Source organism: Mytilus trossulus, chromosome 3, assembly GCF_036588685.1.
Source record: "Mytilus trossulus isolate FHL-02 chromosome 3, PNRI_Mtr1.1.1.hap1, whole genome shotgun sequence".
NCBI lineage: Eukaryota > Metazoa > Mollusca > Bivalvia > Mytilida > Mytilidae > Mytilus > Mytilus trossulus.
The window spans coordinates 24,505,757-24,527,918 of NC_086375.1; the positions used below are offsets into that span (position 1 = coordinate 24,505,757).

The following is a 22,162-nucleotide window of genomic DNA, read 5'->3' on the forward strand; positions in this document are numbered from 1 at the left end:
GAATATAAAGAGCTGTGATAAAAATGTTCTTTCTTGAACACCAAGCCCAAATAATGAAATATTTGTAGTAAGCATGTTAAGTGACAAAGAGGTTACACCTCCTATTGCATAATAAAAGCTACTGAAATTGTATTTTCTGATTGTATAACTCTCTGTGACTAAATCTTTTTCTCCAGAAGAATATTATAGCCAACAATACTATGAAATCTATATGAAATGAGTGCATACTCTTAAAGAAGCTCCGTCTACCAACAGAAACATTTTCTTCAAATTTGGATCCCAAATCCTTATGTCTGAGGAATCTGGTACAACCCAAAAACTTATTTGGATGGGTCTATAAATCAAATTTTTAATTTCGGATTTTAAATTGTTAAAAAATTTCACCTATTGATGATAATAAACACTGTAACAACTATACAGTGTTTCAACATTATTTCTCGCCATGTTTCTGCAATGTAACATTCCCACAGATACTGCATTAAAAGCATTCATCACAAGACCAATATATGATGTAAATCATCTATAATACAATTCTATTTAAAAAGAATTTCCCAAGGGAGATAATTTTAACATTTCTCATCTGTCAGAAAAAACTTAAATAGCTCAGTATCAATAATGAGACAAAGGAAAACAATGTGCTTCCAAGGAATAAGTACCAACTTCTCAAAATTTTTCTGAAGCACAGCTTATCAAGCATTTGCACCACTTCTTCTGTATTCACAATACAATCATCTAAACTCTGATCCATAATAAAAGAATCATCAATGTATAAACTATAGCATGTATATACTTCAAGTGACATTATTTCATAAATACATAGACAGGTTTTAAAACCTTAGTAAAAACTCTTGATGCAGAAGCCAATCCAAAACAAAAAACATAAATATCATATCAATGTCTTTTCCACATGAATCAGGAAATTGTGATATAATCATAAATGATACTTAAATATGCATCTGTGTAGATGTTAGCTCTATCTATCTATATATATATATATATAGATAATTATCCTTAAGAATTACATCTAAACAAAAGATAAATGGTCCTGCTCCAAATGCTGATAAACCACAAACTAAGTTTGTTTGAATTTTTCAAATAGATACAGGCCTTGAAGACCAATCTTTCTTAGGAACCAAGAAAATATAGGAAATAAACTGATTTTCCAATGATCGATCAACCTTTTAAATAGCTCTCTTAGCTATCAATTTTAGGACTTCTGAAATTAATTCATCCTTATGAAAGGTGAAATGTATTTAATTCAAAAAGGATAAACCTTGTGGTACATCATTAAAAATAATTTTATAACCATTTCGTAATAAATCTAATATCAATAGATCATTAGTAACATTTTCCAAATCATAATATTTAAGTTATCTACTGTATATATAGCAACTGGTTGAGAAATGTGACCTCTTCAAGATTCTCTGTTCTCTTTTTGGAAACCTCTCCCTCTTAATGAAGGGAATTGCCTACTAGTATAGTCGCCCTGTTGACCAACAGAGCCTCTGCAGTTAAAAAAATGATATTGCCTTTCCCATAACAGCTGGGAGTAAATTAATTGCTAGACCTGGAACCTCTTCCAAGGAATCTATAATTTGCTTTAGAATCTTTGTATAAACACTAAGTTTGCTTTTTGCAATCATAACTAGAAATGTGATAAAGCAACTATCACAACAGAATTACAAATAAGTTTTATCATCTAAATATTTCTGAGCATCTCCTATGGGTTTAACCAGAAAACCATAGTAAAACAAACATATATAATTTTACAATAAAATCCTTGTATTATCAAGATCCAATGGCTCATTCTTACAACAAGAAATAGCCAACTCAACAATAGGGGTGATGATCAACCCCTTAATAAAGTATCTCTGGGTTTCCTGCATCTTTGAAACCACAGAGTGGGCCTGTCTAGGCATTGCCATTTCGATTTTTTAATTATCCTAGACACACTAGGATTGTCACAGTTCTCAGTGTGATAGTATTTCCTCTATGAACTATATATTCCTGATTTTATCAAAATCATGATTAAACTGTTCAACAAACAGGATGAGATAACGGACCATTAATCTCACTAAAAGAAGCCTTGAAGGCTTCTGAAAACCTTAATGCAGGATCAAAAGACCTTAATGCAGGATCAAAAGACGTATCAAATTCAACTCCGGCTGGACTATCATCAGCCATGGCACATACTCCAAAAGGAGGTACATACACCGTATCATTTCAGTAGATAAGATCAAAATTTAGAACTAAATCTTCATTAAAGTAAGCCTCTAATGGCAAAATTCAAATATAGCAGCAGGTTTCTCTACAAACTCTGCTAGAGTTGAAGGCAGTGAAACTGTCTCAAACCTCATGATTCATACAGGTTCTTTACTACATTAATAATAAATAGTAAATGTATCAATATACATGCCTATCTAAATCTCAACAGCACTTTCGTTAGAAACAATCACAAATCAAGTAGATTTTGAAGTTATACAAGTAACACTAGATTTTAAAACTTACTTTTTACAGGTTCTGTTGCTTTGTCAATTATTTCCAATTGCCATGCCATTATGATCTATTATAAAACTACTAGGTTTTATAACTGTTTAAGAAGAGGATTTATTCAAAATACGTATTCCTATTAAATTTATCATCTTTAATTTCTAAAACATTCCAGAGGTGATGAAAATCATAACCATCACCCTTGTAAGTGTAAACATCATTCTAAACATCTTGCACAAACAATACATTTGCATAAACAAATTCAGCCATTGTAATACAAAAATGTGTACCTGTGCAGGTAAAACACGTGTAAATTGTGAAAAGTACTCACGACCTTCAGGTGAATAGAAATACTTTTAAATATCTACCTGTTTAACAAACAGGAGTATGAAATAAGTAACAAATGTGCTATTAGGCAAAAACTTAATGAATATATAAAATTGTCATACATCGTAGACAATAAAATATTTAATTAATTTCCATGAACACTTGTCATACATCGTAGACAAGAAATTTTTAAATTCATTTCCATCAACAATTGTCATACATCGTAGACAATTGAGGAATTATTATTTGTAAATAACAAAATAACATTAGAACTTGTCGTACATCGTAGACAAGTTAATGTAACTTTAATAACTTTCTGCCAAATTTAAGATAAAAATAAAATAACTAAAAAGAACTTATGTGAAGTGTTCACTTCAACCCTCTAGAAAAATAATGACAAGTTATTATGGAACAGGTGCTTATATACTAGGGTCAAGGTCACTGGCCAGCTATAGTTTGTTTCTTTAAACAGAGATATTATATGTAAGCTTCACCCCTCATAGAGAAGTTAAGCTAATTCATTACTTGAGACCGAAGGCGAAATATGAATAAGAATATAGTACCTTAGCAATGACATGTTCCAATTCACTATGGTAATCATTGACCTTGCCAATGACCTGGGAAGAAAACTGTTTGAAGTCATCAAGCTCTCTCTGGACCCTTATGGCATCTTTGCTATCTCCTTTCTGCATGAGGTCAACAGCAGCCTGTTCTAAATAGTCTAACTTCTTTTGCTTACTATTTATTTCATCTTGTAGTTTCTAAAATGTACAAAAATATGATATTGTTGAAAATTTTATCTGTTTACCTTAAAATTGGAAATTTTGAGAAAAGAGGTTTTTTTTTCTCACATATTTTGTAATTGAGATGAAGATGCTAAAATAATTCTTCATGTAAATTGATCTTTACTGAATCTTAGGATGAAGGAAAAGAAAATGCAAAAATTAAACCATGGTAACAAATATGGCAACTGAAATTGCATAATTTGATGACAATCAATACAATAATCAAAATAATTTACATTATTGTGGATTTATGTATTTTGGCTGGTATTATTTTCATGGTTTAAAAAAAATAACTACTTGAATTTGAAAAGAATTAAAAGAACAGTTTTCTTGTTTGAATTGTTCTACATTTGTCATTTCAGGGACTTTTGGAGCGGACTATGTGGTATGGACTTAGGGAGCTACCATTTGATTTTTAGGTGGAGGGGGTTGGGGGGGGGGGGGGGGGGGGGCTAGGATGAAATTTGAAAAAAATAGACAGGACAGGAGTTTTTAGTAAAAAAAAGGCAGGATGAGACACTTGCAAAAAAAAGTCAGGACGACAATTTAGGTAAAAAAAGTCAGGATAAACCAAAAAAATAGGCAGGACCAAACAGAGTGAAAAATAAAAAGGCAGTTCAGAGATTACAGCTAAAAAAAAATGCAGGACAAAATTTTTCATCCTAGCCCCCCATAAAAATCAAATGGTAGCTCCCTTAGCTCATTGTTGAAGTGACCTATTGTTGTTAATTTCTATGTCATTTGGTCTCTTGTGGAGAGTTGTCTCATCAGTCCAACATCCATGCACAAGAAAGTGAAAATTTCATATCTTCTCTCAATTATAAAATGGTTAAGTAGTGCTATAAATCTGTCATTTCATACTGATAAGGGGACTGATATTATTACAACAAACAGATGTTTAAAACACAAAATTGTTAAACTTTTAAAGTTTAGGGAAAATGCACAGGCACTTATGGGGTTGACCCTCCCCCTTTTTTCCTAATTTTTGGTGTTTAATTAAATTTTTTTTTGGAATTGTTCTTGATGTTGTTTATCCTGACTTTTAAGATTAATTTGAAAACCCAATTATTTTTAAATATGTTTTTTTTTTTAATATTTTGATCTTGCAATTTATTGAAATTAATAAATTTTGTAAAAAAATCAAAATCACATATATATAAGAAAAAAAAGATACATTTCTTGATTGGTATTGTGTATTTATTTTAATCTCTTCTTGTAATTGTCACCTATGAATTGAGAAAGAAACCATGTGGCATCTGTGAACTAACATAATATAATTGATGTGACAGTTTAATTTGAAAATATTGTGTTTTCTAAGTGGTGCAGGAGATAAGTTCACTTTTTATTCAACATCATTTTGATGCAAATTCTTGGGCTTAGTTTGAAGACTGTCATTGGCAATTATACTACATCTTATTTTTTTTTTATATTGTATGAAAAGTAAATCCCAACTAACCTCAATTTCCCTGAGTTTGTTTGGAACATCCATGGAAGACAGGTGCTCTATGTTGGTCTGCTGAACTTGGATTTGTGTCAACCAGTTGTACATCAAATCTCGATTATGATTGAAATCTTGTCGTAAATTGGCGGACTGTTTCATTCCTCTCATGATCGATGAGACATACTGTTGTAGTTTGTCCCATCGGTCATTGGCGTCTTGCATATTTTGTTTGAGTAGCCCTGAGTGATCAGTTCTGCCCTCTCGCGCCAATTTTCTATATTGTTTGTTAATGTCTTCTAATGTGGATAATTTTTCATGGATTTCTTTCTGTAAGGACTGAAATTGAAAAATAAAATAAAATAAATAAAAAAATATCTTTTTCAAAATTTTCAGTAATCTTCGTTTCAATGTAATGTCTTCTACTGAATTTCATAATTAATAGAACTTGACTCTCCCTTAAACAAAAGCTTAAAAATAAAAGTTTTTGTATAAAATCATAATGTTTTATAGATATAATCATACCAGCATAAATTCACTGTTATTGTATTGGTAAATTTCATTTCATTTCATGAAAAGTTTTTTTAAAATCATTTCAGATATTTAGACCAAAATAACAATGGTGGAAAAACATCGTTAAAACGGGAAAACTGACAGTCATTTGAATCTCATGAACTTATTTTCATTCCTCTAGAGAACCTTTAGATAGGAAAAAAGCCCCTAGGACCCAACTAAATTTCTACAATTGTTATTTTTTGGTACATTTCTTACCTCAAATCTAACAACCTCCTCTTTGGTTGGTCCTATGGAGGGGGTATCTAGACAGAGATCACTGACGTCTCTCTCTTTGTCATCTAACCAGTTACAGAACCTCTTACAATCATCTAACAAGTTCTGCCATAATCCCCATGTCTCTTCAATTCTGTTCAAATAATAAAATAGCCTTGATAAGTTTGTACAGTGAAACCTATCAAACTTGAACCTTCAAAATCAGTCCCTCTGCATAAAATGAACACTTGTATCAAGATATTCAACACATATTCTTACAAAATTTTAACAATTGTTCTATTTAAACAGAACAACTATCACTATCAAAACAGAGAAAATGTCAATTCTGAAACAATATTTTCAGACCAAAAGAGTTCATTGAATTACATGTGACAGGTTTCAATGTATTCAAAGTGTTGTCTGTTAAATCATTTGCTATAATGATAGACTTAGAATATTGACTGCTCATCTAAGAATTGTGATAGCTGATGACTTAAAACAAAGATTGTTACCTTTTGAACTGGTTGATAAGTGTTTAAATATTTGTTTATCAGTTAAAGTATACAATTTTTTTCAAATTTGATATGAAAATTAATTAAATTAAGTGTTACAGTTTATGTGCACACTGCAAGATAAAATCTGCATTTAAAGATTTCAAACAAAACTAAAACATAAAGCCTTCTAGTGTTAACTAATTTATTGTTTGTTTTTTCATTTCAAGAAGAAAGAAAATATGTAGACGGGAACTGAATTTTTTTTTTAAATTGCTAGCTGCTTAAATCAGATTGTTGAAATGAAACTGCATAATTTATGCTTAACTAATTAGATCAAACTTTCCTGGTTTGATGTGTTCAAACAATAAAGGCTCTTGAAGTCTTCTGAATCCAAATGGGCATGTGCAATAATACTGTTAAAAATAAAGTAATTAAAGAGATGCAGAGTGTATGCCATAGACACAAAAACCCAATAACAAAAACAAGCAAATATCCATCATAAGGTCAACATAAAGTCTTTAACAATAGACAAGTAATTGATTTCTCTATTACAGGAGTCACATGACCCATTTTACTCACCTGACTCTCATATCAGGTGACAGTTTACAGATGGTCCTCCACCTTTTATCCAGAGATTTCATGGCAGTTTGTAAGGCTTCAAATTCTTTCTCTGATGGACAGGCATCAGTATCATGTAGGAGCACCTCACAGAGATTCAGAACAGATCCTACTCCAGCACTGTGGTGTTCTATATCCTTCTGTATCTCCTTAAATATCAAATAATGTGCTATAAGATTAGTGCTGAAACTTAAGGTACAATTTTTTTTTTACTGCATTTAAAAAGTATTTCTAGATAGACTGTCATCAAGAGGACTTAGTTCAAAAAGATCTGACAGAAAAGAAGTCTATTACATACAAAGTGTTATTACCAAAATGGACATGACAAAATGTGTTATCATATTTTTTTCTATCTAAACTGTTGAAAATAATTATTTTTGATTGCAAGGTCAGATAGATGATTAACCTAATTGTGAAGCATTTTTTTTTCAATTTTTAACAAAGTGTTTTTCAATCAAATGATTGTAATAAATATAAATACTTTACTTGTGTTGAGGACTACAATTAAAAGAAAGTCAAACAAGAACCAGATTTTCAAAAATCAGATTACGGTATATATGATTCATCAGATTTCTTCTTAAAAATAAAAGTCAAGTGTTAGAAGAGTTATTTCCCATACCTGTTGATGCTGTAGGTTTTGTTGAATCTCTAGTAAACTGCATTCTCTGTATATAATAGGGGTGCTTAAGTCATGTTCAATACTAGCTAGCCACTTTCTCAAGTTAGCCATGCTGCTGTCTAATTGTTGGACTGCTAACAATGTTTCCTGCAGTTTTCGTTGTCTGAAAAACAAATAACATTCTTATTTAAATATCACTTATTTCAAAGAATTTAATTTGTAGTATAAATTATTTTTTTCAAAATTTGTTTGTTGATGAATAATTTGAAACTTGCCAATTTTAGAAGAGTATAGTTAACTTCCCAACTTCTATAACTATCACTTTTATGAAACAGTAGAAAATAAGAGGGGCTACTGTCTTCCATATTACTGTTAGTTTAAACAGTTAATCTTGAGTTTAATATTACAAATCAAATGAGTATTGCTGTATACAAAAAATTCTAATAAATTGAGTGAATTTTAGAAAAATAAATGGTATGGACATTATTAAGTATTGCTTGAAAATAAAACCCTTTTATAAAGTCAAAAGACATCAGGGTAGTCATTTCCCATCACTAAAAATTGTCTGATTTACTACACAAGGATAACCTACCTGAAGGACATAACAGAGGTGACATGTTGCCATTTGTCCTCTAACCTCAGAAGTTTGCCCTCTATGTCGGCTGCTCGTACTTCACTGCTGACTTTAGCTAATTGCTGACCCTGGTTCACTAGTTCCATTTTCACAGATTCTTTGTCAGCCATTTCATCTCTGTAATCCTGTTAAAAGAATAAAAAAAAATCTAAAATTCTTTCACTGGTGGATATAAAATACTTGAAAAATGAAAAGATGATGATATTTTATAATGAAATAAGTATAAATGTGAGAACAAGACAGGCATTTTTTTCAGTTTTGAAAACAGTTACCTACTTTCAATTAATATTTTCAGAGTTGATGAAATAGAGATTTAAAGCTGTTCAATGATTTATTAACAGATGAATAATTTGTGTCTGTGAGTAAATAACATGTCATGGGAAAGACCATTTTTCTTTCCATTCACGAATATGGACAAAAATCTTAACATACCATACTAGATATACATATGGCAATAAAATTAAATCACCAAAACCCTATTAGATCTAGTAATCTATAATATCTACATTAATGATACCATACTTATTTGATTTCTACAAAATGTTATAATAATCTTTTACATGGTATTAGTATCAATTTTTTTAAACAAATTACAAGGTCCAGGTTAGATTTTATAGTCATAAGAAATTATATCAATGTTGATCGAATAAACCTAGACTATCAAAAAGTAGTTTCTAATATCTTATTACACTATTTGTTATTCGTTTAACACCACCTCAACCATAATCTCACCATTTTGTCAGTGTTGACTGAATGTGCATCTTTTACTCTCTGGTATAACAAAATATATTCTATATAGTATTTGTAAATACAGTACCTTTTGACCTTTGGTGGTTATTCAATAATTAAATGATACAGGTAAATAAAGGTATGCTATGAATGAGTGCAGATCAATAATTCATTTAAAAGGTATTCTTCAATTAATTATAGATAGTCTACAATTACTTATATCATAAACATATTTGTTAATCCAGTGGTATGAAAAGGACTGTGCATTTACAAGTTAACAAACAATTTTTAAAACATTAAAGGCACCAACTATTCATTTACTTTTGTGGGAGGATATTTTTTTCAATTTATTATCTATTTATAAAACTGTGATGCCGAAACCTATAACTGTTTATCAGAATATACTCAATAGTATTAAAACTAGTTCTTTCAAAAGATTTTTATTCAAACAATTTTTTTTTATCTAATTTAAACCAGGACCATTGTAAAATTTGGGATTCAAAATTCTGAGACTTTTTACATCTTTCAAATCTTGTGATTGAGATTTACTACTCATAGTAAAATTTTATGGTTGAAACTTTAAATCATTTTCAAATTCTGTGACTGATTTCTACTTGTAATTTTGTGACATTAGCTTCTGACTACTTGTAAATTGTGACTAAGATTTTTTACTATTTGTCATTTTGAATTTGAGACCTTTGACTATATTTTGTGAATGGCAGTGACTGACCATGGGGATACATTAAACACAAAGTGAAGTTATAGGACAAAGTGAAAAAAGGGCAAAAGCTTGTGACAATCTTACATCATTTTAGATTTGAGGAAAACATGCATTTGTGACATAACTCATTCAATCCTTACCTCTTTCTATACAGCAAATAAAAAATAATGAATTAAAATGTATCTGAAGGAATGTCAATTCTTATAGTTAAAGTATCATTTGATCAAAATAAATCATCATAAAATGCTTTTGAGATTTACACTATAAAGAATGACAAAGTAAAGCAAATGATAACATCAGTACAATGAAAATGTAAAAGATAATGAAAAGAGACTCAACCAAATGAAACAAAATTCAGCAGACGTCACATGATTGAAAAATAACACATTGTATGAATGATATCAAAATGTAATTAAGATATGTATGATGAATATATACATTTTAAATAGTAACATATAAATTCTTACCTGCTGCAGTTTGCGTAACAAATCTTCAATATGATATTCTTGACTAGAAACGACCTTGATTTCCATTTTTTCCATCCAGTCATGCATTTCTCTGACACGATCGCTGAAGCTTCCCCATCGGCACATATTGTCAGTTATTTTCTGTTGTCGTAACAGTGCTTGATTGCGTAGTTCATCCCACTGTTTGTTGAGTAACCTTATCCTCTGATGCAAAACATTCAAATCTTCTGGTTGAATTATCTCCCCTAGTTTTCGCTCTTTTTCCAATAGAGATTGTTTTTTAGATTCACTGTTAGCAAATTCAGCTTCAATGTCCTAAAATTTGATAAGATATAGAATTATATTGAAATTCTTTAGTAAATATGAAGAAATCCGTTTTAAATGAACAACACTAAGAAAAAAGCTCATTATTATAGTTTTTCCTTTCAAAGTAACAGTAAATTCTTCACAAAAAGCTCAAACCTTTTACAGTTCAAGACCCTAAATAGACTTTCTAACTCTGAATCTATCTGATATAAAGTGTATTTTCATATTTTCCAATATTTTTCATTACATATTGTTGTTGTAAAATAGTATTACAAAAAATGTATTGTCATTTTGACCTCATTAAAACATCAACTTATTCATAACTAAATTTATTCATGTAAAGTTTGTTTTCTTTATTCAACCTTTTTAAAAATATTTCCTTAAATGATTATAGTCATTAGAATTATATATAGAAGAATTTGAACATTTATAATCTTTTAGAAAAATAATATCTATTAAAAGTCTTTATAATCACCTTGCATTTACTGAGTTCAGCCTGCAACTGATCATATGCAGTAGGTAACTCTGCCGTAAGGGTCAATCTTGTATCCTTTAACCAGGACAGAATATCATCAATTTCTCCTTCACACTCTTGCCATTGTTTTAACACTCCTTCCAGATGTTCACACTGCTCATCTAACTTGGTGTTAAGTTGGTGCCAGTGTTGTTGTAACTGTGCCGTACTGACTCTGATTTGTTCCCTGGCTTTATCATTGCCATTCTGTAACAGTGGCTTTGAATGTTCCTTAATCTGATTCAGTGATTCTTCTTGCAGTTTGAATTCATTTTGCATGTTCTGTTTTAAATGGAAAATATTTCAATGAAATGAAATATTTTTCAAGGGGATACATATTGAGTAAGCTTTGTGTCCTTAAATTTCACCTCATTTTTAGCTTTTATCACATATAAGGATAAAATAATTTTGTTGCATTGTAATAAATATATAAGATAAAGAAAAACACATTTATTTTTGAATAGTTAAATTCTTTTTTATACTGTTCTTGATAAACTTCACGATATTAATTTTATAACTAAAACTAAAAGTCATCACCAATTTGATCAAAAAGTATCTGTTCACACAATCCAGTAAACTCATTCATTGAAGACCAAGGGGAAAATATACTGGGATCCCCCTTTGGTCAAAGAGCGAGACAAACTTATACTTATCATTGGTATATAATGTTTACACACCTGGGCTTTTTCTAGTATATTCTTGACTTTTTGCAGCGAGACAGAATCCACATCAAATGCTGTCATTGCATACTCCTTATTGGCCAACCAATCACGAAGCTTCCCTGTAAGATCATTGAAATCCCTCCATTGTTTTATGGAGGCTTCAATCATAGCCTTTTTCTGATTGGCTCTTCTGACTACACTCTGCCACTGTTCAGCCAATAGTTGGAGTTTATTTTGGAATTCTTTTTTGTTTTCTACTTCACCATCTCTCATCATTTTCTGACCATCGCTGATAATGGCATGGAGGATTTGTTGTTTACTGTACATATCTGATTCAAATTTCTGTAAAGCAAAAAAATGAAGGAAATTATTGAATGATTAGACCAATGCACAACTCTCCTAAACACAGTTTGAAAGTTTTGCACCACTTAAATTTAATAGCTTGAATAAAATATAATTTTAACAGGTTAAATACTTTTTTTTTTTTAAAGATTTAGAATATTTATATGTTTAAAACACCCCAAAAAATTACATATGTGGTATGATTATCAATGAGATAATTATCACCTAGAGTTTAAATAATGTTGATATCAGCAACTGTACTGCCTTCAACAACGAGAAAAAGTTTTTATAATTAAAAAGATTGAGAAAGAAAATTGCTGAATTTCTTCTATAATCAACTTTTTCAAGAATCATGAAATTAAAGTTATGAGAACTAGTCTAACTTACCTCACATTTCCTCAGCTGACTGACTAGTTCTGGTAAATTGCTGCCAATATCAGTGGACAGATCTTGCTCAGTCTCAGCTAAGAAGGTCATCCAAGTGTCACATTTTCCAGTAAAATCTTGTTGTGCAAGTAAATGACCTTGCACGTCCTTACTCCTTTCTTTGGCCTCACTATATAACTCATGCCATTTATGGTTCAGTTCTCGTAAATTAATCGCACTAGTTTCATCGAGGGCAAGTCTATATCCAAGATCATTCAAATTGTCTAGTTCGGTCATGTTATCAGCAAATTCTGAGGTTAAAAGTTTAAGTTTGGCATGTCGATTTTGTAACACTAATGTATCTGATGTCTTTACTGGTTCGGTTTCACCAAGTGTCCTAGCTGCACGATTAACGAATGCCGTCACTGAATCGAATAATGCTTTGAATCTTTGGCGCTGTGATAAATCACCTTGTAATGCTTCTACCTGTTTTGATAAGATTTGTCTTAATGCCATGACTCTTTGTTCCAATGAGGAAAGACGCGAGGTAAGATTTACGATTGATGAATTGTCCATGTTTTTAGTAACGGAATCACTTAGATGGTAAAGACTAGATAATTGTGTTTGGAAGTTGTCCAGATCTCGTTGTAGAGTCTAAAAATAAAAATACAAACAATAAATAAATTAATTTCATAATAAACAGCTTTCTTATGTTCTTTTTTTCAGCAATGTTTAAGGAGATACTGTCTAGAATACCTACCATATAATTAATGCAATTTTGATCTGCATCTACAAATTTTTGCTTGCATGGTGCTGTCAAAAATGTTTATTTATGGCATTTTTTTATTCATGATGAATCAATATTGCACAGAAATAAATTGTGAATTCAGCCTAGAAACATTTTTTGGCATTTTACTTAATAAATGAGGCAAAATTGTGTCTGTTTTACTCAACTGGTAAAAATAAGTAAAATTTGAAAGAAAAACTGGTAAACAGTAGCAAGAATGATGTTTGAAGTTGTTATTTCAGAAAATTGGACTTTCAAATTGCTGCTTTTGTTTTATAGTTTGAATGTTTTTTTCTTTCAATATCATAACATAGCATTTGTACAAACCTTGCTTTCTTGTAGACATTCATCCCTCCTGCTGCTATCTTCCCTAATGGCTACTAGTTCATTACAGAGCCTCTCTTTGGCATCAAGCCATCTCCTGGCTTTGTTATACTCCTGTTCGTATTGTTGCCATTGAGTCAAGCATGCTTCAAACATGGCTAACCTGTCACGGAGATCACCTGTCATGCTTTGCCACCTATGATCGGAAATAAGACATTTTTTAGAGGTCTTCATCAAATAACAGTTCATTGATGAGTAGATATAAGAAGATGTGATTTGAGTACCAATGAGACTACTCTCCATCTCAGACTTAATTTGTAAAAGTAAAAAGGTGTGTTTATGTTAACGTTGATCTCTTTAGATCTCTTCAACCTGTTGTGGAAGGGACCAGTCCAACTTTTGTCATTTATCCTAAGAATTCACTATACATGTATATAGCATGCATTGCATCGAAATCTCAAATCAAAAGACAGACAGAGCATAAATTTTCAAATTGATTAGAATTATAAATATTTTCTTTCTATTACAATAAATGATGTCTCTGGTGAAATAAGTATTTTCAAATAATCTGAGCAAATTTTAAATTTAGGTTATTTTTTTTATCCATGGCCGACGATGTTTTTTTTTTTTTTTAATTTTGTCACTGTGTTGCAGTTGTATTTGATGTATATCACACATATACTTTTAGTTACTGCATGATGCTAGCAGCAGCAGCACAAAGGGTGATTGATTTTTACTCTAATATTCTATGGTGGTAAACAAATGCCAATATTTTTTATTGATGTACACTGAGAATTTAAGAGAATAAAAAACAAACCTGCTCTGTAATTCTGCAAGAGCCTTCTGAATGTCTTGTTTGGCTGGAGTCTCACAAACTTGCATCAACTGAGAACCTAAAGCTAAACATCTGTCATATTTCTGTGTATTCTTATTCACATCACTTTGAAGACCCTGTAATACAGAATGATAATTTTGATGCACTTCCAATCAACATTTGTCAATATTTTTGGTAACACAGCTCTCCAAGTATTTTAATTTTGTATAACCTTGGTTTTTAAATGCTTGGCTTTGAACGTCCCTACTGAAGATAAATTCATAAAAGCACATTGGAAACACCAAATTAATCAATCTTTATTTTCCTTTACTGTAAAAAAAAATTTCCAACAGATATAAGTCTGTTACAGAAAGGTAAATAAACCTTTAATCATAGACATTAAGTACTAAGGCTAAAAAAATCATTGAAAAAGGATTCTTAATCAAACACTGACCGAACACATGTACAATGTAGACAGCAAAATATCTACTTACCTTTAATTTTTCTACTTGCATCCTCAGTGTGATGAGATCAGCTCCAACAGTTGAATATCTACTCAGACAATATTCTGTCTCAGACAACACTTGATTAACTCCCTGTAATTCTTTATGATAAGCTTCCCACTGACTCAGAAGTTCATTCAAAATGCTCTGGAGATCCTGAACCTGATCAAACAAGTGCTGCCACCTTTTGTTAAGGTGATCTAGACTAGATTGAATGCTGCGTTGACAACCAGGAGAATCATGACTTAATTCAACTAATCGTTCTCCAAGACTACGAGCATGATCTATTTCTTCTTCTTTGGCTTTCAAAGTTTGCTGCAGCATCTAAAATCATATTAATCAAATATGTAATTCAATTTGTCTATAAAACATTTTAACTGTCGAAATCAAAACTCTTTATTTTGTCCATCAAGGACAGTCGATTATTAATCAAGATTAAAAGAAAATTGTCATGAAACAGTTCCTTGTTTTAACTTTTATTAATTTTATTAACTACAAATACAACCAATTTCATTCAAAAAAAGTAAAGATTTTTCAATCATTATAAGAATGATGGAAGAGCATCATTTTCAATATAAAATCAACTGCCAGGTTCTAACTAGAGCAAAAAAAACACATTTCCCTGAAAAATTTTGACTTTCTGATTTTCTGATAATTCCTTGAGGCATTGATTGAAACAATACAGCACCTTATGTACACCTTAATTTTTCAAATGTTTTGACACCTACATATTTTTTTACAAATCTAACTTTAAATGCTTATTCTATGAATATTCCTAAAAATCGTCCTACCTTAGATTCCTTCAGAGTTTGTTTGACACTGATCTCATGACCAATCAGACGGTAGTGTTTAACTTTGTCTTCTTGTTCCTGGAACCAGTCTTGTAACCGTGACAAACTGGATTCATACTCTTCCCATTTCTTTTGTAGCATCTCAAATGTTCTCAACTGTTCATTTACATCATGGCTGAGAGCTTGCCATCTTTTGTTCAAACTGCCAAGACGTTCAGCAAATTCTGTTTTGTCAGATGACATGTGAGATGTAGATTCTGAATCCTGGGTACCAATTTGTAAAGATGACTGGTTTACAAAATCTATGGTCAGTTGCTTATTTTGTAGCTCAATCTTGAAATCCTACAATTCAACATTATAATTCAGTTAAGGCAACCTGAAGATACCACACATAATTTTATATTTGAAACCAATCAAAGATTAAAGATATCGGAATTTGAAAATCATTTTTTTTCCCACCAAACTAACACATGTCAACTCACAATAAATAATTTTAATTCAGTTCCCTTTCATGGTATACCTCGTAGTGCAAAAACTGAATCAGAGCTCTTCCCCAGAATGACATTACCATCAGATTGGAACAATTTCTAAGTATTGAAAGCGTTTTTAAAAATTTAATTTACTTTTCATAACTTTTGCCAAATTGTTTCTTCAATGAACTGAAACAGAAATATACCTTGAACTTTTTCAGGGAGATCTCAATGTCGGCCATGTTTCTGACAGGTTTTGATATCTCCTGTTTGACCCCTTCCTCCATTTCATTCAGCCATGTGGCAAGTTCAGTCAGAGCTTGACGTGAGGGCATAAGGTCCATCTGAGCTTGATGTAGGTATTCCTCAGCCTTGTTTATATCATGTTCCAGTAAGCCCCATTGTTCCTCTAACCATGCCATGTTTCTCTCCAGGCCTGCAGTATCATATGTCTGGTTTTCTGACAACTGTTTACCAACAAACATAATCTTACTCTTCAGACCTTCTTGGTTTTCTACTTCTTTTCTGAATTCCTGGAAAAAAACAGGATAACTTCTATGATTTAAATTCACATTTGCGCAGATTAACAGATCATCAGAATGTGTTTCAGTATTTCAATTGATTCTTTAAGTCTGTAAGTGTCCTTAATGCTTAATCTCAAACTTGCCCAAGTAAAAACATACTGACATGATCATTATTTTTTAAATGAATTAAATAGATTTTTGAGACACCATTTCATCATTCATTTTGTCAAGATTAAGACAATAAATGTCTGATATTCTGCTCTCATCCTGACAATTTTGGCACAATCCTCTTTAACTGAAAAGTTCTGGAAAAAATGGAGAACACAATGTTTTATCATTAAATGTTTGAAGTTACAAAAGAGGAAGAAAACATGGCTTTACATCTCTTTTTTTATGAATGACATTGACTTGTAAACTTACCAAGAGTTTATCATTTTTACTCCTGATGGTGGCAATACTCTGTTGATCTTGGTCAGACAAATGTTTGATATCAGTAAGTTTCATCTTAGCTGTCAGGAGCCATGTTCTCAACACAGCTGCCTCAGCCTCAAAAGCTTGAAGTTGCTCCCCTAACTTCTCAGTTCTGGAAATAAAGTGAATAATAATAAAACAGATGTAACAAGAAAATGAATAATTATTGGCATAAATTAAGCAATAAAGAAGAGGATACCTAAGGAGAAAAAAGTTACATTGTTTATGTACCAGTATATATATATTCAAAATATGTCATCAGATACAAGGCTTACAGTTAAGTTCACATATCCTGTAATTTTTCTACATAAGACTCATTATTGGCCATGGGTCACAATCAAATCTAAACAGTTGGAAGGCAAAATGATTAAATCAGTTTGAAGTTGAAGAGTAATGAACACCAAAAATCCTTAAAACTTTGTCAAATATGTAAATCTATAATTTCTGGTAAAGTTATGATGAAATTCTTGATACAACAGCACTATAACAACATGATTAATTTGACTATATAGAATATCAGAATGATTCACTTACCTCTTTAGTTCTAAAGATAATGCTGTATTCAGGTTAACCCATTTTTCTGCTAATTCTGTGACCTCTGCCTCTAATCCAGGACAATTGACACTATGCAAGAGTTGTTTCCCCTTATCAACAACTTGGAAAACCATAGGTTTCTCATCAGTCAATTCCCTTTGTAGTCTCTGGTATGTGCTTATCTTCTCCTGAATTGCCATTATGGAATCGTTACTGGCAACAGGTCTTGGCATTTGCCGTTCAATGTCTTCAAGGAAGGAATGTAATTGGTCATGTTTTTCGGACAACTCTGTCCATTGTCGTACCAGTCTTTCAAGTCTTTGACCATGTAAACTGGCTTTGTCTAGGATTATGTACGTCAGGTTATTGAGCCGTGTGTGCATGGAGAGATGAGATTGCTGGGTATTTTTATCACATTGTTGAGACAAAGTGTCTAACATGGCTCTATTGACTTCTAAATCGCTGAAGAAATCCTGCAAAAAAATGTATTTACAATTATCAGTTATTCGCTATTGGGTATTGACATGACATATAACATACCTTTCTTAAATTGTCTGTCAATTATTTTAGAAATTATTAAGAAACATAGGTTACAACTCCCTCAGGCAAAACTGACCTCAGAAAGATTAGGCTATTATCTTAGGTCCGTTTGATCTTGTAGCTCATCAAGGGACATTATCCGTCTTGATTCATCCTTTATTAGTTTATTTGTTTTTATTTCGAAAGATTTGTGCTAAAAGGTTGCTACTCATGGTATTATGTCCAAAAAGGAATAATCTTTAAAATCTATATTTTTTCACATTCTTCCTATCACAAATCACCCCTTATAACCCTCATTTATAATTCATACATACTTTATGAGCCGCCAGTTGTTGTTTGATTTGATGAAGGTCCTTGACGTTAACAGTTTCAGTTTTCAGTTTTTCATTGGCTGTTTCCAGGAATTCAGCATAGTCCTGTAGGAGTTTCTCATACTGATCTTGTACTGACACTGACTGCAGTATGTCAGCTTTCTTGTCCATCACCTGAATTATAAAATAAAAATTTAAATATGAAAGATATGAATTATTTTCATAATTCTATAAGCATAATACCTCTTACTGTGCAGAAGCGGATTTAGAGGGGGCCCAGGGGGCCCGGCCCCACCCTTTTTGGGAAAAAAATTGGTTGCTTCTATAGGGAGTCAATGAAGCCTGACTGGAGCGGGCCCCCACTTACGGAAATTTCTAGATCCGCCAGTGATGTGAATAGTTATTATTCTTGGGATACCAACTTTCATTGTTTTTGAGGGTATAGGCTAACCATGTTTTTATTCTTGAAGTACACAGTTTCTACAGCCTTGTTTACAGACTTTGTTAAATCAACAAAATCAAATATACAGTAAAAAGAAAAGTTTTGCTCAATCATGAAAATTGGTACCCAAGAAATATAACAATTTACGATACCAGAATTAATTAAAAAGTAAATTTTAGAATATTTAATATCAGTGAATTCAGGATTTTCAAAAAGAGGCTGAATCCTCAAGTATATAAAATATTACCTTTTGTTGTAGTTCCATATAGCTAGTTTGTAATGCTTTGATTTCTGTGGGATTAATCATCTTTGGAGCAACAACAGATAACTCTTCACCTCTTTGTCGAAGATCTCTTAATTGTCCTTCACAAGTCTTCAACTGCGCCTCCATTTTCTAAAAGAAATTCATAATTGGAATTACTTTACAGAAATTTATTAACATTAGATTGTTAATACTTTTTTAATTTGTTAAATTTTAATTTCTTGAATTAAAAATCTAAGATTGTTTTTCAATGTCAAAATGAATGTTTACTTTCAATTTTGAAAATTTGACCTCGAAAATTAATTAAATTCTCTTTCAAAATCCTATCAAAATTTGTGTGTAGTAATTGACCTTTTTGCCATCCCCCCCCCCCCCCCCCCCCCACCCCCAACATTATGACTGAAAGTTTTGTGGTTTGCAAATCAAAGAATTTCTACTTACACAGATAGCAAAATATTCAGTCTTACAACCATATTACAACAGAAATTGAATAACTTCCATTATTGCAAAATAAAAATGTGCTAAAGCAACAATATTCTATTGCAACAATTAAGACTAACATTTACAATGGAAGGGAGATAATCATACATGCAGCCACTATCTATGCTTTAGCTAGGGTTTGTTTTGATAAAAATATTGATAAAGTTTGGCCATTTGTTTATTAACCTTATTTTGAATCACCAGTGATGATAGAAATTGACACCAAATGGGGACAGCTGATGAGAAAGTAAATAGAAGGACCAACAAAGTATTTTTGTTATATATTTTTTTTCAATATGAAGATGGTGCCTTCTGGGAAATTCCTTATCCTCTTGCACTATTGTTTCTGTAACAAGGGAATGGTATCATGCTTTTGTGCATTCAAACAAAACAAGAGAATTCTGAAACCATGCTAGCTGCAGTTGTGTGAAAAGCCAAACCGAGAAATAAATGATACCAGTTGGCAAAAAGTATTTGATTAACATGAAAGACAACTCTACAGTTGCTATATTTTGGTTAATTTTCAAACCAGAACTGTTTTCAAAATTGTTACATGATGTTTAAAGATTTGCTAGATGTGAAAATCTCATTTACTTAGATGAAAAATGTGTCTTTTTAACTTCTTTTGACTTCACATGAATTGAAACCATAAATTTGCAGACAATTTTTTTAATTGTTGGAATAGCTCCTTTCATAATTTGAAGGTGATTGAAAATACATGGTATGACCCTCAATACAGTAAGTTTTCTATCGTTTTACTTCATATTTTTTTCATGCACTAGGTTAAACAACAAATTTGCTATCAGGGAGGTAACATGCAAATTTGGATGTCTAATATTTTTTTTCAAATTGAGCATAGCCTTGTCATCTTACAAAAAAACATCTATGAAGCTTCTCTTTGTTTATTTTTCTTACTACGATTTCCTATTTGGTTTTATCATTTCAAATCAATAGTTTCTTATAGGTATATCTGAAGTTTTCTGTCTTTTTTGTAAATTTTTTTGGGGGATGTAAGCTAAAATAGTGAAATGGCAAGAATTGCTCAAAAGTTGGTGACAACATTGATTCTAAAATTACCTGTGTACGAAAAATTGCATCCTAATACAGAATCATACATCATTTGTTATGTTATAAAATATAATAAAGATGTAATTTACTAATATCTATTGCAAGCAACTCAAAAATATTATTTTAAACAAAATGCAGTCAATTCAACAACTGAATTACAAATTCCATTATTTCTTAGTCCTGTTAATATATTTATAAGACATGCCAAGTTCATATGCATAGAATTTGTTAAAATGTCATGCTTGCAACAAGATTTGAACATTTTAAATTTATAGGGATTTATTTTAAATTTTTATTAAAATGTAAAATATCCTTTAATATATTATTCTCATCCAGAAAAGAGACTTTTTAAGCTAGTAAGCTAGTATATATAATTTATGAATAATGAGCAAAATGCCAAACATTTATGCTGCATATGTGCTGACAAATTTGATACTGTGAAGCCTCCCTTTTTTATTTCAATTTTACTAAAACATAAATTTTCTTTGTAAAACTTATCAATAAGATTTTTATAATGTGTTACTTAATTTTCAGTGTAAATTTTCAGACAATACACCTTACCTGCATATGCGAAACAAGTTCATCCAATGAAGCAGACGGACTCTGTGTTGCCATGGCAGATCTGATTTCTGCCAACTTCCTCTGTAAACTTTGAACTTCATCCTTTACAAAAAAGAGTCAAACTTAAGTGAATGAATTTTACTATTTTGCATTTAACCAACTTTTAATATTAATGCATTCATAGAAATATACACTAAAAAATTTGAACCTTACAAACAAATTTCTAAACATATTCAAATAGAACTTCAGATGAAATCCTTATGAATTGTGCAAGAATTTTAATCAACAGAACTAAGAATTTCATATACTGTAATCTGTATTTTAAGAACAATAAAGAACAAATATTACCCTGTATTCTTTCCATTTACGATCAGCCTGTCTGAGTTTCTCCCCTTGGAGTTGAGCCTGGTTTTCTAACATCTGAACCCTTTCATTTAGGTTAGACAAGCTACAAGTAACCAGTTCCTGAGATTCTCTGTTTGTTGAGGTCAATAGGTCCTGAGAATTCCTGGCCATTGCTGATATTTCATTTTGAAGAGATTTAATGTCTCTCTGTAAGGCCTGAAAAACAAAAAAAGGTTTGTATACAATAAAATAGTAGTATTTTTTCTTTAGAATAAACAAATGACAAATGATCTTTCATATTTTGACTTAAGGCCTACACAAGTTGAAAAAAAATAATCCAAAATTGAAAACCATGTCAAAGGTAATTAAAACTTGATAACATACCTGCCAACTTTTCATAATGCCCATGGGGGTTTTGCATGCAAGATGGCTGACATAGTCCTAAAAAAACTTCAAGGGGGCCTGAAAATACACTTTAATGTTGTTTTTTGGCTTCTTCATACTTTTATAAGCTTAATTTCATTGTGAAATTAATTGTTTTGTTTTAATTGTGGACAAAATTGCTCTTTCAAAATTTCAATTTGGGAGCCTCCATGGGGGAAATCCCCCGCAAATAGTGACAGTTGGCAGGTATGTGATAACAATTTTTTTTCTC

At 31.2% G+C, this 22,162-nt stretch overlaps 1 protein-coding gene across 7 annotated transcripts in view; it reads right to left on the bottom strand.

The window, feature by feature from the left end:
- Positions 1–22,162, bottom strand: part of LOC134710833 (nesprin-1-like) — a 51,317-nt gene that overhangs the window by 17,630 nt on the left and 11,525 nt on the right. For 6 of the 7 annotated variants that reach the window (XM_063571236.1, XM_063571235.1, XM_063571233.1 and 3 more), the window contains 22 exons: positions 21,511–21,723; positions 21,163–21,264; positions 20,611–20,631; positions 19,039–19,185; positions 18,353–18,523; positions 17,499–17,971; positions 16,914–17,076; positions 16,176–16,502; positions 15,500–15,841; positions 14,700–15,032; positions 14,209–14,342; positions 13,395–13,587; positions 12,302–12,934; positions 11,588–11,914; positions 10,872–11,192; positions 10,091–10,405; positions 8,132–8,298; positions 7,540–7,702; positions 6,882–7,069; positions 5,812–5,962; positions 5,059–5,379; positions 3,381–3,578 (listed from right to left, as the gene is read on the bottom strand). In XM_063571236.1, coding sequence (XP_063427306.1) covers positions 3,381–3,578; positions 5,059–5,379; positions 5,812–5,962; positions 6,882–7,069; positions 7,540–7,702; positions 8,132–8,298; positions 10,091–10,405; positions 10,872–11,192; positions 11,588–11,914; positions 12,302–12,934; positions 13,395–13,587; positions 14,209–14,342; positions 14,700–15,032; positions 15,500–15,841; positions 16,176–16,502; positions 16,914–17,076; positions 17,499–17,971; positions 18,353–18,523; positions 19,039–19,185; positions 20,611–20,631; positions 21,163–21,264; positions 21,511–21,723 — 5,403 coding nt within the window. The remainder of the gene's footprint in view (positions 1–3,380; positions 3,579–5,058; positions 5,380–5,811; positions 5,963–6,881; positions 7,070–7,539; positions 7,703–8,131; positions 8,299–10,090; positions 10,406–10,871; positions 11,193–11,587; positions 11,915–12,301; positions 12,935–13,394; positions 13,588–14,208; positions 14,343–14,699; positions 15,033–15,499; positions 15,842–16,175; positions 16,503–16,913; positions 17,077–17,498; positions 17,972–18,352; positions 18,524–19,038; positions 19,186–20,610; positions 20,632–21,162; positions 21,265–21,510; positions 21,724–22,162) is intronic. The other variant, XM_063571231.1, reaches the window with a different exon arrangement.